This window comes from Molossus molossus, unplaced genomic scaffold (assembly GCF_014108415.1).
Source record: "Molossus molossus isolate mMolMol1 unplaced genomic scaffold, mMolMol1.p scaffold_m16_p_4, whole genome shotgun sequence".
NCBI lineage: Eukaryota > Metazoa > Chordata > Mammalia > Chiroptera > Molossidae > Molossus > Molossus molossus.
In genome coordinates, this window is record NW_023425377.1 from 78,383,747 (window position 1) to 78,400,143 (window position 16,397).

The 16,397-nt window shown below is 52.4% G+C and overlaps 3 protein-coding genes across 4 annotated transcripts in view; 2 read left to right on the forward strand and 1 right to left on the reverse strand.

The window, feature by feature from the left end:
• The first annotated feature begins 4,550 nt into the window (after positions 1–4,550).
• LRG1 (leucine rich alpha-2-glycoprotein 1) lies at positions 4,551–7,549 on the forward strand. The gene is made up of 2 exons (XM_036240316.1): positions 4,551–4,597; positions 5,340–7,549. Exons 1-2 carry the CDS (start codon positions 4,566–4,568, stop codon positions 6,427–6,429), a joined length of 1,122 nt encoding a protein of 373 aa, XP_036096209.1. The 5' UTR covers positions 4,551–4,565; the 3' UTR covers positions 6,430–7,549.
• A 476-nt stretch (positions 7,550–8,025) lies between these two features.
• Positions 8,026–15,847, forward strand: PLIN5 (perilipin 5). 2 transcript variants are annotated; one of them, XM_036282012.1, is made up of 9 exons: positions 8,026–8,078; positions 8,594–8,684; positions 8,829–8,910; positions 9,664–9,859; positions 10,788–10,870; positions 11,426–11,606; positions 12,696–12,895; positions 14,184–14,300; positions 14,837–15,847. In XM_036282012.1, the coding sequence occupies exons 3-9, from the start codon at positions 8,851–8,853 to the stop codon at positions 15,362–15,364; spliced, it is 1,365 nt and encodes a 454-aa protein (XP_036137905.1). In that variant the 5' UTR covers positions 8,026–8,078; positions 8,594–8,684; positions 8,829–8,850; the 3' UTR covers positions 15,365–15,847. The 2 variants fall into 2 exon arrangements, with proteins under 2 accessions (XP_036137905.1, XP_036137906.1); XM_036282013.1 differs by lacking the exon at positions 8,594–8,684 and having other exon boundaries at positions 8,038–8,078.
• The window catches only part of HDGFL2 (HDGF like 2), a 37,481-nt gene continuing 35,051 nt past the window's right edge, over positions 13,968–16,397 (reverse strand). The window contains exon 16 of the mRNA XM_036282011.1: positions 13,968–14,007. Within this exon, the coding sequence (XP_036137904.1) occupies positions 13,983–14,007 (25 nt within the window). The 3' untranslated portion in view covers positions 13,968–13,982. The remainder of the gene's footprint in view (positions 14,008–16,397) is intronic.

Consider the following 16,397-nt stretch of genomic DNA (forward strand, 5'->3'; position numbering starts at 1 on the left):
TCCTTCAGCAAATATTGTGCATCTACTATGTGCCAGGCACTGGGGACAAAGACCCCCCTGTCCTCATGGAGCTCACAGCTTAGTGGGAGATTGACCACTTACTAGTAAATTAGGACTTGATTTGAAGTAGTCATATGTGTAATGAAATAAAAGCCAGATAATGTGCTAGGTAGAGGTTACTGGGGGAGGGGAGAAGGGGTGGTCAAGGAGGTAACATTTGAGCTGAGACAGGTGAGAAGGGACAGCCCTGGGGAGATGTGCAGATAGAGCCTTCCAGGCAGAGGGAAGAGCCAGTGCAAAGGCCCTGAGGTGGGAATTCACTTGGAGGAATAGGGAGGCAGCCAGTGTAGCTGGAGCAGTCGGTGAAGGAAGATCAGGTGGAGATGAAGAGGGAGAGGAGCATAGGGCCCCAAGTTGGCAGGGCCTCACAGGTGAGGAGTACATTTTTTAAACTGTGGTAAAATATGCATAAATGCACATAAATTCAAATGTGCCATTTGAGCCTTTTTAAAGTGTTCAGTTCAGTGGCATGAAGCCCATTTACACTGTTGGACAAGCCCCACCATCCATCTCCAGCACTTTCTCATCTTCCCAAACTAAAACTTCATCCTCATTAAATACTAACTCCTCATCCCACACCCATTTGCACAGCCTTATGAATTTTATTTCATTAAACAATTTATTTATTGATTGATTTTAGAGAGAGAGGGAGAGAGAGAAACATCAATGAGAGATAACATCGATTGGCTGCCTCCTGCATGCCCCCCACTGGGTATCAGACCCACAACCTGGGCATGTGCCCTGACCGGGAATCGAACCTGCAACCTCTTGGTGCATGGGTTGATGCTCAACCACTGAGCCACACTGGCCGGGCAACAGCCTTATGAATTTTATTTTAAGTTGGACAGGAAGCCACCAGAGGGTTTTAAGCAGGGAATATGATCTGATTTCATTTTAAGATATCACTTTAGTGTTATATCATTATAGTTCACAATCCTTCCTTCCAGCCCATGTCAATTAAGCATCTACTGTGTTAACAAGACAGATTCTGTTTCCTCTGGTCACGAAGGAAACTGATAATAAACAAAGAATTCACAAAATATTATGACAGCATCTAACAGCTCCTCCTGAATCTGTGTGTGTCTGTTTTTTTCACCTTGAGATATAATTGACATATAACATTGTGTATGTTTCAGGTGCACAATTTGATGGTTTGATATACATGTATATTGCAAGATGATCACCTCTATAAGATTAACATATCCATTAACTCACACAGTTACCTTTTAGGATATGATCAGAACATTTAATATCTACTCTCTTAGCAACTTTCAAATATACAGTAGTTTTATCAACTGTAGTCACCATGCTGTACATTAGATCCTCAGAACTTACTCATAATTGCCAGTTTGTATCCTTAGACCAACATCTCCTTATTACCACCCCCCCAGCCCCTGGCAAAAACCATTCTATCGGTTTCTACAAGTTTATTCTTTTTATTTTATTTATTTATTTTATTTATTTATTTATGTTTATCCTCACCCGAGGACTTTTTTTTTTTTTTTCATTTATCTTCAGATAGAGCAGGAGAGAGAGGGAGGAAGAGAGAGAGAGAGAAACATCAATGTGGGAGAGACACATCGACTGGCTGCCACCCACACGACCCCAACGGGGGTGAGGACAAACGGCAACTGAGGTACATGCCCCTAGCGGGAACCGAACCCAGGTCTCTGGTCCACAGGCCGATGCTCTAACCGCTGAGCCAAACCGGCCAGGGCAATTTTATTTTTTTCTTTATTGATTTTAGAAAGAGAGAAAGGGAGAGGGAGAGAGAGAAACATCGATGAGAGAGAACATTGATTGGCAGCCTCCTGCATGCCTCCCACTGGGGATTTGGCCCACAACCTGGGCATGTGCCCTGACTGGGAATTGAACTGGTGACCTCTTGGTGCATGGGTCAACACTCAACCACTGAGCCACACCAGCAGGGCAAGTTTATTCTTTTTAGATTCCACATATAAGTGAGATCACATAGTATTTGTCTTTCTCTGTCTGACTTATTTCACTTAGCATAGTGCCCTGAAGTTTCATCCATGTTGTTGCAAATGGCATGCGTTTCATTTTATGGCTGAGTGATATTCCTCTGTGTGTGTGTGTGTGTGTGTGTGAGAGAGAGAGAGAGAGAGAGAGAGAGAGAGAGAGATTAATGCTGCAGTAACTATGGAGGAGCAGATGTCTAAAGATAGTGATTTCATTTACTTCGGATGGTATGGCAGCTCCATCTTTAATTTTCTGAGGAACCCCCATATTGTTCTCCACAGTGGCTGCAGCAATTTACATCCTCAACAGTGCACAGGGTTCCCTTTTCTCTACATCCTCTCCAACACTTGTTATTTCTTGTCTTGTTGATAATAGCCATTCCAACAGGTGTAAGGTGATAGCTCATGGTGGTTTTTTTTTATCCTCACCAGTGGACATTTTTCCATTTTTTTGTTCAGAGAAAGCAGGAAGGAGAAAGGGAGGAAGAGAGAGAGAGAGAGAGAAACATTGATGTGAGACGCATCGAGTGGCTGCCTCTCACATGACCCCAACCAGGGCCGGGGAGAAACTGCAACAGAAGTACGTGCCCTTAGCGGGAACCAAACCCTGATCTCTCCAGACCACAGGCTGATGCTCTAACTGCTAAGCCAAATCGGCCAGGGCTCATGGTGGTTTTGATTTGCATTTCCCTGCTGATTGGTGATGTTGAGCCTCTTTTCATATATCTGTTGGCCATTTGTATGTCTTCTTTAGAAAAATATTTATTCAGGTCCTTTGCCCCTTTTGGTGTGTGTCTTTTTTATGTGGCTGTTGCTGTAGGTCTGCCATTCTGTCCTGTGTGTTCTGCTCTGTCGGTGTCTCTGTTAGGTTCTGTCTATGTATGCTTGCCTTCTCTGGGTCAGTATCTATGTCTGTGGATTCATTTGTGTCTACCTGTCATTCTTTATCTGTACCTGTCACTGTCAGCCTGCATGATTGTCTCTGACTGAGCCTGTGTGCTCACTAAGACAGAACTCAGTCATTCTCACAGCTGAACAGGGAAAAACCCTTCAGAGATGGGACAGGAAGAAAAGGCCATAGCCAGGTGTGACAGATAAAAATAACAAAACACACCTGAATTTTCACTTTTTATTTTTTTAATCCTTACCCGAGGATACTTTTTTTCCCGTTTATCTTCAGATAGAGTGGGAGAGAGAGAGAAACATCAATGCAAGAGAACCATCAACTGGCTGCCTCCTGCACGACCCCAACCAGGGCAGGGGACAAACTGCAACCAACGTATGTGCCCTTGACCAAAATTGAGCCTGTGACTCTTTGGTATGTGGGTGAACACTCTAACTGCTGAGCCAAACTGGCCAGGGCCACACCTGAATTTTTAGAACTTGACCAGAATGAAAGTCCCGAATAGCCAAATCCATGAGATGCAGCCAAAACCATTTTTAAAGGGCAATGTGTAGCTTCTGAATGCATTCATTAGTAAACAAATGATCCAAAACAAATAGTGCATCCACTTAGGATGAAGAAAGAAAAAGCAACACCTGAAACCTATATAATTTTACTAAACCAATGTGATCCCAATAAATTCAGTTTTTTTAAAAAGCACCTGGCTGACATGGCTCGGGTTGAGCATCGACCTATACACTAGGAGTTCTTTGGTTCGATTCCTGCTCAGGGCACATGCCCGGGTTGCCGGCTCGATCCCCTTATAGAGGGTGTGCAGGAAGCAGCCAATCGATGTTTCCCTCATCATCGATGTCTCTTTCTCTCTCTCCCTCTCCCTTCCTCTTTCTGAAATCAATAAAAACATTTTTAAAAAAAAAAAAAAGATCAGATGTGGCTTTTGGACATTGAATTCAACTTCACAGATGGGGAGACAGAGGCCAAGAAAAGTTAAGCTACTTGCCCAGTCACAAAGCATAGCAGTCCTAGCACAGCTTGAATTCAGAAATAGATTTCGTCTCTCCCAGCTCATTGTTCAAAGACTGCGAAGAATTCTGGCATCACTCGCGTTTAAACTCTATTTTTAAAAAATTATTTCAATAAAAATATATCCAACAACATGTCATAAATTCAAGAAGTGTTTTTTGTTCTCTTCACTGCACTTCCTGGTTGGTCAGATGAGTCATAAACAATACCTCTTGCTCAAATACCTGTCCCCATCCTCCAGGACCGGCACCTTGCAAGCCTGACCCAAGCTTGATTCTGGGATTAGGCCGGGAGAGTGGGGACTCAGCTCCAGAGACTCTTGGTGCCCTCTTCCCAGTAGCAGAAATCAGGGGAAGGAAAACTGGGCAGAAGGGAGGACTAAAGGGGTGAGCAGCCCCTCTGCTGTCCTCCCCCTGCCAGGAAACAATTTTGCAATCCTGACCCCTCCCTTTCCCATGCCTGGCTCAGGTTCAGCCCCTATCAGGAACAGGATGTGGGTGGGGACTTCCCTGTGGTTGGTGCCCCTTCCTCTAGCCCAAGCAGGTGTAAGGCCAACTCACCAGACCAAAGGAATCTAGATGGAAAAGAGAGAGGCCACCATGTCCTCTTGGAGCCCAGAGCGAAACCAGAGGTAAGTCCCCACCCTGCTGTTCCTGGGCAGGCTTAGACAACAGGCAGCGCATGGACATTCCGTCTGACCGCTGAGATCACAGGGCCGACTAGGCCTACTGGCTGGAACAGACCAACACTAGGCTCTAACTAGACCAGCTTGCTCCCATACACACACTTACCTGCAGACGCCCCAGGCAGGGAGTGGGAGCCCATCCCCCGACATCAGAGGTCTGCTGGAAGTGGACGGGAAGGAACAGAAGCCCCAGCCCTCCAAGGGTTACAGTGCCAACTGTAAATCTCCCAATCTCAAGGCCAGATGCCCGCCCCAGACCTGCTTTGGGCACTTCCCATGTTCAGAGTCCTGTTTGCTCCTGGAGCTCTGGTTTGTACCCAAGTGCTTGAAGCAAGGTGGAGCTGGACACAGATAATGTAACCTGGTTTAGTCAGGGCCGGACAGAAAGAGCAGGAGCACAGAGGGGGAAACTGAGAGTTCTACTTGGGAAAGTCAGAGAAAGCTTCATGAGAAAGGGGGTATTGGAGTTGGGGGCTTTGCAGGATGGGTAGGAGTTCACTGGCTCTTCCTTTAAAACAGGAAGAGGAGGAGGAGGAGGTGACTGCACTAGTCCAGAGGCGCATTGAGGAGGCATGGTTCTGGGGGGTGAAAGTGGATGGAAAGAAGTGGGCATATTCTGTGGATATTTTCGCTGAGCTGAGTATATTTTTATTTCGGCTCATAAAACACCTTCTGTCATTGCTTGCAGCCCAAGGGGCCTGGACCCCCATTTTTCTAGAACCCTGTTCCTTCTGCTACTAATTGTGGCCCCCTTAGCCCAAGGGGTCACCCCAGACCCTGAAGCCTGCCAAGTGTTCCAGTCAGACAACGGCAGCTCCATCAACTGCCACCCACCTGCCAAAGTCCCCCAATACTTCCCAGCCGACACCATTTACCTGTCTGTGGAGTTCTTCAACCTCACCCAGCTGCCACCTGACACCCTCCAGGGCATCCCTAACCTCCAGGAACTGCACCTTTCCAGCAATGGGCTGGAGAGCCTCTCAGCCAACTTTCTGTTGCCTGTGCCTCAGCTGAAGGTGCTCGATCTAACCCACAACGCCCTGACCAGGCTGCCCCCAGGCCTCTTCTGGGGCTCAGCCGCCCTCCACACCCTGGTGCTGAAGGAAAACCAGCTGGAAGTCCTGGAAACCTTGTGGCTGCATGGCCTGAAAGCCCTGAGGCATCTGGACCTATCCGGGAACCACCTCCGGACACTGCCCCCCGGGCTGCTGGCCAATTTCACCGACCTACGCATCCTTGACCTTGGCAATAACCAGCTGGAGACTTTGCCCCCTGACCTTCTGAGGGGCCCAGTGAAGTTGGAACGGCTGCATCTGGAGGGCAACAGATTACGAGTACTCGAAGAGGGCCTGCTGGTACCCCAGCCAAACCTGCGCTACCTTTTCCTGAATGACAACCAGCTGACCATGGTGGCGGCCAGCGCCTTCCGAGGTCTGAAGCAGCTGGACATGCTGGACCTCTCCAACAACTCACTGACCAGCGTGCCCAAGGGGCTCTGGACATCCCTGGGGCAGCCTGGGGCAGCCCGGGATATGAAGGATGGTTTTGACATCTCCGGTAACCCCTGGATCTGCGACCAGAACTTGGACGACCTCTATCAGTGGCTTGTGGACAATAAAGACAAGATGTTCTTCCGAAATAACACATGCTGCACTGAGCCTACAGCTATGAAGGGCCAGACACTCCTGGCCGCAGCCATGTCCCATGTGAAGCCTACGGCTGGGGTAGAGATGGGTGGGAACAGCCTGGCAGAACACTGCACCCCACTAGGCAATTAATCCTCTTGTAAGGGTGAGGCAGGCTTTCCATCATTGCCAGACCCATTTTGCCCATGCTTCCCAAAACACCTCTTAGGCTTGCCAACATCCTTGCCTTTGCTCAAGCTGTACCCTCTTCCAGGAGTGCCCGCCCCATTTCCCAGATCTCTGGGAGATCTCTGGTGTCCCAAGTCCCTCAGCTCCCTTTCCCTCTCTCTGGCACAGTCCTGACCACACTGAAGCTGTCTCTATCTGGCTCTGCCTCCCCCAGTTTGGGGGGCTCTTTAAGTACAGGGCCTGGGGCTGAGTTGCCTCTTACTCATCACTCAGTTAAGTGTCGGACCTGAGGAGTTTAATAAATAATTGTCAAGCAGAATTGGACAAATTGGCATTCACTGTATTCCTGCACCTCCCAAGTCAACTTCCTAAGTCTCCAGGATGGACGTAGAAAAAAAGGGTTTGGGGTGCTGGACTTGAAATCCAAAATGGGTGGCAACTGGGATCTAATGGCCCGTTGCTGCTTCTCCTTCTCCCTCCTAGTCTGAGGCTTAACTGGGAATAAAACCCTGACCATTGCCCAGTGTATCATTTTACTGGTGGATTTCTGCCAAAGCTTGTGCCCTGGGGAAGGCTTAAATTAAACCAGATTGCTTCAGGTCTCCAAACAATTTGTCATGCTGGCCAGTGATAACCCAGGGGGCAGCCACCCAGGGCAAGTGTGGGCAGGCTGGATAGGGCTGAACAGATGGGGAAGAAGCCCAGGGGGCTGTGTTCTCACAACTCAGAACCTGGAGCCACCCGCTAACACAATGCTGGGCATAGTGAGGGCCAGGGTCAGATCTGGGGGCCTGGGGATGTTTGGGCCATGATCAGTTTTTTCAGCCCCCTGGAAGGAGTGTCATGCCCACACTAGTGATCATTCCAGGTGTGATGATGAAAAATCCAGGGTCTGGAGCCTGGCAGAGCTAGGTTTAAATCAAATCCCTCAATCACTGTGGGATCCAGGGGTTGAAGCATTCTGAACCTCAGTTTGCTCATCTGTAAAACAGGGATCTGAGGGAATGGGCTGGCCTGGCTCCTAGTTTAGTTAAGTGGCAGATTTTTAAAAATAGAAAGAGCCCTGGCCAGGTAACTCGGTTGGTTAGAGCATCGTCCTAATATGCCAAGGTTGGGGGTTCGATCCCTAGTCGGGGCACATGCAAGAATCAACCAATGAATGCACAGATGAGTGGAATAACAAATCAAAGCCTCTCTTTCTCTCTCTCTTAAATAAATATATATATTTTTAAATAAAAGGACATGAAGGACTTGCCCAAGGTCACTGGGGGAGGAGCTGGGGGCTGTGATCGCCCTCCACTGTCTCCGCGGCAACAGCCGCAAGGGTGACAAATGGCCAAACCTGGCCCACGGAAGTAGCTCAATCCTTGGGCATCCGGCGTCCCCAAGTTGCTTTGGCAACCGCAAAGCGCTCGGGGAGGACCAGGGAACAGTGGGGGTCCCGGAGCCCCGCCCCTAGGACACGCCCCCATACAACCTCTCCCCATTGGCCGGCCCCCGGAGGCTCCGCCTCCCGAGCTACTATAAGGCGGGCGGGGCTGGCAGGGGGCGGAGACTGGAGCGGGAGTCTGGGGTCCGCGGCGGTACCCGGGGCTGAGGCGGCGTGCGGCCAGGTGAGTGTCAGGCGGGTGGAGTCAGGAGCACCCCGTAGGTTCGGCGGCCCCGAATTGGGTGGACAGGCGAAGGTCCAGTGGCGTGGGGAGAGGAGTGGGGTGACAGGCCAGAGCAGGTGGATGAGACCCTTCGCCCAGTTGGCTGAAGCTCAGGACCCAGTTGGGCGGGGACCACAGCTCTGAAGGCCCGGGGTGGGTATGAACAGCAGGCAGGGAGTGTGAGGTCGAACTCCCTACTCTGAGTCAGCTTAAGCTGAGTGACCTTGGGCCCAGCGTGGACCGCTGTGTGCATCCGTTTCCCTGTCAACCTGACTTGGTTTATTGGGATTCTACAGTAACCACCTGCATCTCGGTGGGGGGCTGCTTGTGCAGTTCTGTCCCCAGAAGGGGCCACAGGGACCTCCCCTACTTTGCAGAAGAGGAAACAGCCCAGAGAAGTGAAGGCACTTGCCCAAAGTCACACAGCAGGTAGTGTCAGAATTCAAACCCTGAGCCCATGCTTTGAATCACTACAGGGCCCCCACCGTGCCAGAGGCTCTCTAGTGTGCACCTACTGTGTGTAGAGTCCTGTGCATGCACTGTCTGTGCTCCTCATGACATTCTGAGGTAGGTATCATTTCCTCACTTTTCGGATGAGGAAACTGAGACCCCAAGAAGGAACAAGACTTACTGGAGTTACAGAGGCCAGCCAGCCAGAACCCAGGAGGGAGCTGGGTGGGCTGGCCCCCCTCACTCTGTCCTGCCCCCCAGGGTGATCCTGTTTGCAGCAGGCATGTCAGAAGATGAGGCAGCTCAGGCCCACAGACCCAGCTTGTGTGAGCAGGACCAGCAGGTGAGAGGCTGCACCTCCTATGGAGCAGGACAAGGGGAAGGAGGGGGGAAGTCCCTCCCTGGACAGCTGCAGGCTGGGTACCCCTCCCACCTCTATCTTCGCTACAAGTGCCTCACTCGTAGGATGTTTTGGACCATGGAGGCTGGCATCTCTGCACTTCCTACCCATTTCCCAGAGAGGCACATCGAGGCCCAGGTCGGGGAGCGTTTCTCCAAGCACACCCAGCTGGCTTACCTGGCCTCTGCCCATCTTTCCCTCTCCCACCTCTGGGTCTCCACCTACATCTCCCTGTTTCTGTGTCCACCACCATGGCACTCAACAACAATAGAGTATTCACAGCATCTACTCTGCATCAGTCACTGTTCCAAATGCTTCACATACATTGGCTCCTAGAGGTCCTATCACAGCCCTAGAAACCCTTTGTACAGACGGGGGACCAAGGCACCAAGCAGTTCACTCGCCCAAGCTCTCACAGCTCAGAGGTGGCTGAACCAGAACTGAATGCAGGAAGTTTTGCCCCAGAGGCTGTGTGCCACCACTCTTTCAGGATACACTCTATGTATGCTATTGAGAACAGGAACCTGTGAGCACCTTCATGTGGGTTTCCTCTGCTGGACACTGCCAAGTGCTCAGTACACTTTCCCCAATCCTCGGGCCAACACCTCATTCTGGCCCATAGAGAGGAAATGGGCAAAAGTGTGACTGAGCCTTTCTCCTCCCTGGAGGCCCTTCTGATGCTGTCCCTTCCTACAGAACGTCGTACACCGAGTTGTGGCCCTGCCCCTGGTCAGGGCCACGTGCACTGCTGTCTCTGGTGCATATAGCGCAGCCAAGGATAGACATCCGCTACTGGGTTCTGCCTGCCGCCTGGCCGAACACTGCGTGGGCAGCCTCACCACCAGCGCCCTGGACCATGCCCAGCCACTGCTCAGCCACCTGCAGCCTCAGCGTGAGTCCCCCTGGCCGGAGAGTCCTGTGGTTGCCTCATGGTTCCACCCTCTCACGCTCCATCCACATGGCATGCCCTAGGGTGGACTGCTTGACCTGGGTGTCCCTCCTCAGTCTTACCTACCCTCTGTGCCTTTGGTCTGCCTGCCTGTTCTCCCCGCCAACCTGTGTCATCCTCGTTCAGTGCTTCCACCGGTGCCTTCCCAATCCCTCTGTCTGTCCCACCTCCCCTCTACCTGTTGATGTAACATGTTTTATTGCCCGGCCATCATCTGTCCTCAGAGGTTTACTTGTGGCCCCCTCCTTCTGTCCTCAATCCATCTGTCTTGAAGTCCTTCTCCATTGTTGGTTAGGTTGTTATGCCTTGGGTCCCCTTTGCCTGTCCAACCTCCCCAATCTATCCGTCTCTGCCTTCACCTGTTCTGAGCCCTGTATCTTTCTAGACCTGTGACCAGCTCAGGAGTCCAACCTGACAACCTGATGGGGTTGGGGCAAAAAGACTCTTGACTGAAGAATAGGGTCGCCTGAGGATCTCAGCCTAGGGCCTCCCCGCCTCCTTCTTAGCTAGCCTGAATGACTTTGAGCCTGCTCACTAGGGCATCTGAGCTGAGCATGAGTGTGGAGTCACCTTGGTGCTGGCAGAAGCCTGTGACAGGCAGAGGTGGGGAAAGCAGAGGAGGCAGGGAACAGCCAAATGGCCCACCCATACCCTCAGGGGCTCCTGTCCCTCAGGGAACCAGCCAGGTCACCCCTGCCAGGAAGGCCTTTGGTCTCTCCCTTTCTGTCTCTCTCCCTTCCTCCTTTCTCTCTTTTTCCCCTGCTTCTGCCTTTAGCACTCCCTCCTTCTATGTCCCTCAGTGTCCCTATCTCCCTTGTCATCTCCCAGATTCTCACTCCCTGCCTTTCTTTCTCTCTCTCTCTTTCTCCAGTCGCTACAATGAATGATCTTGCCTGCAGGGGTCTGGACAAGCTGGAGGAGAAGCTACCTTTTCTCCAGCAGCCTTCGGAGATGGTACAGCACCAGACTATGGGGACCTGCAGGGTGGAAGGGGGAGGAAGGAGGGCCGCCTCCTCCCAGACCTGGCCTGAATGCCTCTGCCAGCTGGACTCTGGGACCAAATCAGGCCTTGGTCAACTCAAAAAAAAATCAGCCAGATTAAAATAATCGGCACCCAGCCTTGGGCCGTATGGCCCAGACAGGGCACACACCTGGGTTGCAGGCTCAATCCCTGGTAGAGGGCATGCAGGATGCAGCTGATCAAAGTTCCACTCTCACATCGATGTTTCTCTCTCTCCCCCATCCGTGCCTCTCTCTCTCTAAAAAATCAATAAAAATATTTTTGACAAATCAGCACCCATATTTATCAAGAACTTAATATGTGCCAGTAGTTGCTGGTAATGCCCTCAACCACCCTGTAAGAGAGAAATTTTCTTTTCCTCCAATTTATAGAGGGGAAATTGAGGCCCAGAGCTGGGCAGGGACTAGGGATCCTTGACCCCCAGCCCCAGGGACCAGGGAAGAGAGCCAGAAATGGACAGCACCTGGATCAGGGGTCCCTCCCTCCAGGTCGTGACCTCAGCCAAGGATGCAGTGGCCAGCAGTATGACAGGCGTGGTGGGCCTGGCACGGCAGAGTCGGCGCTGGAGTGTGGAGCTAAAGCGTTCCATGAGCCATGCTGTGGACGTCGTGCTGGGCAAGTCAGAGGAGCTGGTGGACCACTTCCTGCCCATGACCGAGGAGGAACTCTGTGAGGCTGGTGCCCTCCCCACCCCGCCCCTGAATGTTCCTGCCCAGTCCCCATCCCCGGAGGTTACAGATTAGAGAGGTTCAGAACTCACTCAAGGCCACAACAGACCAGCAGGAAAGTGCAGCAGGAGCCCAGCCCTGACCTCCCTTTCTGCTTCCATGGCCCCTAGCCCACATCTACTAGAAACCAGGCCACCCAGATCCCAAGGGCGAAAGTGGCTTAAAGACTCGAGAGGGCCATGGTCTCAAACTGGTAGCCTCCGAATTGTATTATCTGACCTGTACAATGCCTTTAAAATGGTTTAATTCATTGCATGCATTTAACAATTAGATTTTGCCCTACGAATCCCAATTTCTGGCTTGCCTTGAAAAACTGAACACTTGGGTTGAATAATGTCTTAAAGCTCACCTTTCTCCAATGTTCTAATATTGTCTGCTGGCCCTGGAGCCAATCTGACGTCTTAACCCCTGCTTTATGGCACTGGAGGAACATGTTGACGTACTTCCTCCTCAGCAGAAAGGCTGTGAGGCAGTTATGAAGCACCTACTGTGTGCCAGGCACTTGTGATATCTTCTTTAAAAGGCAGTCTATTAGAGTGGTTAAGAATAGTCTAGAGCCCAGCCGGTGTAGCTCAGTGGTTGGACGTGGTCCCGTGCACCAAGAGGTCACTGGTACCATTCCTGGTCAGGGCACATGCCTGGGTTGCTGGCTCTATTCTCAGTAGGGGGTGCGCACGAGGCAGCTGATGGATGTTTTTTCTCATCAGTGTTTCTCTCTCCCTGTTCCTCTCCTTTCCTCTTTCTAAAAATCAATAAAAACATATTTTTTAAAAGTTTAGAGCCAGAGTGCCTAGTTCTGGTTCTGGCATGCTGTGCAACCTCACCGCTCTCTGCCTCAGTTTTCCCCGTCTGTGAAATAGAGCTAATAATAATGCCTACATCATAGGGTTCAAGGAAGACTGAATGAGTTGCCATTGATACAGGGAAACTATAAATCTGGGAGCCCATGGGCTTGTCCACCCAGAAGGAAGGTGAACAGATGTGGAGATGGTGTCCACACTGATCCCCTCTCCCCCATCCTGTCCTGCAGTGGCGCTGGCGGCTGAAGCTGAGGGCCCAGAGGTGGGCTCGGTGGAAGAGCAGAGGAGACATCAGGGCTACTTTGTGCGCCTGGGCTCCCTGTCAGCACGGCTCCGCCACCTGGCATATGAGCACTCTCTGGGGAAACTGAGGCAGAAGAAACATCATGCCCAGGACACACTGGCCCAGCTGCAGGAGACACTGGAGCTGGTGAGAGCCCTGTGTCTGCCCCCCCCCTCCCCATAATGCAGACCAGCAAGCTTGGATTCAATGCCAGCTGAGTACCTGGTCCCGTGCTAGACTGAAGCAGGAGGCAGAACTGGTCTCAGCTGCCTCTAGCTGTGTGTGTTCAGGGCTGGGGAAGAGGGGTGCCTGGGGCTGGGGAAGCTCAGGGGGTGCTAAGACAGCCTGGGGAATAAGGAAGGGGTTTTGTGGAGAAGTAGGAGCTGGAATTTATAGGCAGTTAAGGGAGGTCTGGAAAGGGACCTGTCATCAGTTCCAATTCCCTCCATCCTTTAGGTTCCAGCTCACACCCAGCCTCTTCCCTCATTGTCCATCCCTCCCTGCTCCAAAGGCACATGACCGCTCCTGCTTACTGGGCTAAGTTCAGATGTCCCAATGTGCTTATCCCACATCCTCTCTCCCCATCTCAACTGCCAGCAACTCCATATTCTCAAACCCTCCCACATCCAACATATCAGCCATACTATCAGCTCTGCCCTCAAAGTCTATCCTGAATCTGCCCACATTTCCTCCCTCCTCTTCCTCCATCCACCTGGGTCCAGCCTCCACGCTTGCTCATCTGGTCCCCCAGCTCTCCTCCTAGACCTGTCTGTCCTTCCCACAGCAGCCAACAGAGGGCGCCTGTGAGCACCTGAGTAGGTTTATTTCATGGGCATAATGTCCTCAAGGTTCATCCATTTTGTAGCAACGTCAGAATTTCCTTCCTTTTTATGGCTCAATAGTATTCCACTGTACAGATGGGCCACAATTAATTTCCATTAATCTTTTAATACACTCCCTGGCCTGGGTACTGAAGGCACAGTGCTTCTTCAGGACACTCACCGTCCAGTCAGGGGATCAGGGTCATCATGGGGGGAACAGGGTAGGTGCTGTGGGACCCAGAGGAGGGATCTACCCAGCCAGGAGGGGAGGAGGAAAGGCTTCCTGGGGGTAGGGGGTGGAGGGTGACGTCTACATTGAGACTTGAACTGGCGTGAACCAGGAAAGGAGATGAGGTGGAGGGAAGAGTGTACCTGGCAGAGGGACCAGCATGAGCAAATGCCTGGTCTGAGCTTCATGGGAACCACAAGTCACAGGATCTGCCAGAGATCAGAGGAGACAATGAACAAGCTGGTGAGGCTGGATCAGCAGGTGCAGAAGATTGCTCACAGGAGGTGTTCCCTAAATGCTTATTGAGGCCAAGCTAGGATTGGTCCTGGCTCCTCCGGCCCCCCAAATCCTTCACCTCTGATGAACACTTCTCCGGTCCCCACAGATTGACCTCGTGCGGTGTGGGATGACCCCCACTGCCCCGGCTAACCCTGGGAAAGTGCACGAGCTGTGGGGGGGCTGGGGTCTGAGCACCCTGGAGAACGGCCGCCGTCGCAGCCAGGTAAGATGGTAGGATGGTAGGGAGTGGTTCTGGATCTGCATGGGTTGCCAGGGGCCAGGCCTGAACTGTGTCTAACCAACTGCTGAAGTCAGCTGGTTGGAGTGTCCATGGGGAAACTGAGGTAAGTTGACAGTCCTATTGTGTGCCCACAGGAGAAATTAAGGCAGGGCTTGGTCTCATTGTGTGCATGGAGGAAACTGAGGCAGGATGATGCAGTCCTATTAGGTGTCCGCTGGATAAACTGAGGCAGGGAAAGTCTCATTGTGAGTCCTGTAGGGAAACCTTCCCCCGATTCCAGCTTTTGGGGAGGCAGGGCTGTCTTGCTGTGTCCATGGGTGAAAAAGAGGCAGGGCTCAGTCCCAATGTGTGCCTGCGGGGGAAACCACTGCATGGTGACAGTTTCATTGTGTGTCTATGGGGAAACTGAGGCAGAGTGACAGTCCTGGTGTGTCCATGAGTAAACAGGAAGGACAGAGGTCTCAGCACCTGTCCATCTGGAACACCGAGGCCCCACCTTGCCCCTCCCCTCCCCGCAGGCAGAGCTGGAAACGCTGGTACTGTCCCGAAGTCTGATGCAGGAGCTACAGAACTCGGTGGACGCACTGGAGACCAGTGTGCGGGGCCTGCCCCCAGGTGCCCAGGAGAAGGTGTCTGAGGTGCGGCGCAGCGTGGATGCCCTGCAGGCTGCCTTCGCTGATGCACGCTGCTTTGGGGACGTGCCGGCATCAGCGTTGGCTGAGGGCCGGGGCAGAGTGGCTCGGGCTCATGCCTGTGTGGATGAGCTGCTCGAGCTGGTGGTGCAAGCCATGCCACTGCCCTGGCTTGTGGGGCCCTTCTCGCCCATCCTCATAGAGCGGTCAGAGCCTCTACCTGACCTGGAGAACCTGGTGGACGAGGTCGTGGGGAGCCCGGACCCCCGCTGGGCACATCTGGACTGGCCCGCCCAGCAGAGAGCCTGGCAGGCCCAGCACGGGAACGGGACAGGTCTCCCAGAGGACATTCCAGAGGAGCCTGAGCCCCCCAGCTGCCCCAAGCACACCTTGATGCCAGAGCTGGACTTCTGACAGGATGGAGCCTCGCAGCCACAGAGGCAGCAGGAAGCTGCCCTACACCTCCATGTCCTGCTGGCCCCTAGTGGCCATGCAGAAGCACTTACAGCCAATGCCTTGACCTTGGCGCAGGCTCGGAGTTGGGGGTTCTGGTGGAATTCTGAATCTAGATCAGCTTCACTGATATCAGACCCTCCCCATCTTTCCCTTGGACATATGGGGACATGAACCTAATTCAGGTCTGACTAGTCCCCAGTTGGGTTCATCTATCTTTGGTCACCTGTTCCTTTACCCCAAGAAGCTGATCAAAACTCCTCAAAACACAAGCATTTTGCCAAATGCTTCTATTTGGAGCTTTGAAAAGTGAGCATTCCCCCTGCTCACCCAGCTTGTACATCCTGGACTGAGGGATCCCCAGAGAGTCTATGTTGCACCAGCTGAGCCTGCCAGACCCACTTGCTTTGCTGTTTGGGGTATGCTCTCCAGAATAAAGGTGCTTCGTGTTGTCCAAAGGCCCATGGCCTCTGTTCTGGCTGGGGTGAGTTTCAGTTGCAGGGTGCCTGGGGGCCTCGAAGGTGTGTGACTGCATGGAACAGCCAGGGTCTGAGATTTGAAAGAAGCCCCCCTCCAACCTGCCATCCTGTCTGCACTCCCACCTTTAGTGCCCAGCCCACCTGGGTTAAGCATTGCCCCTTCCGATGTAGCTTCCTGGAATGCAAGTTCACACTTCGGCATAAATGAATGTCTTGGAAACTACAGGCAGCAGGATCTTGAAGAGAGTTAGATGAGTCAGCCCCTCATATGCTCACCTCCCTGGACCCACAGTTGCTGATCTTGCTGTTGGTTGCTCCATTCGTCAGGATTGGTAAGACACAGGCAGGGCAAGGGCCACGGGCCAGTCTCATGGGGGCCCTCCTATCCTCTGACCACATTCTTGGCTGCCCCTCAGACACCCTGGTGGCCAGGCAGGGTGTTGGGAAACCACAGCGTGATTCGGTGAGGTCAGGGTGGCCCCTGGCTTCCCTGGAACCCAGCCCAGGGGCAACTC

What these genes read in the sequence shown, in the direction of transcription:
- PLIN5 (XM_036282012.1), top strand. Translation starts at nt 8,851, where the DNA reads ATGTCAGAAGATGAGGCAGCTCAGGCCCACAGACCCAGCTTGTGTGAG. An exon ending in TGCAGGAGACACTGGAGCTG is followed by an intron (nt 12,896 to 14,183) that starts GTGAGAGCCCTG and finishes CGGTCCCCACAG; the next exon opens with ATTGACCTCGTGCGGTGTGG. An exon ending in ACGGCCGCCGTCGCAGCCAG is followed by an intron (nt 14,301 to 14,836) that starts GTAAGATGGTAG and finishes CCCTCCCCGCAG; the next exon opens with GCAGAGCTGGAAACGCTGGT.
- LRG1 (XM_036240316.1), top strand. Translation starts at nt 4,566, where the DNA reads ATGTCCTCTTGGAGCCCAGAGCGAAACCAGAG. An exon ending in AGCCCAGAGCGAAACCAGAG is followed by an intron (nt 4,598 to 5,339) that starts GTAAGTCCCCAC and finishes CATTGCTTGCAG; the next exon opens with CCCAAGGGGCCTGGACCCCC.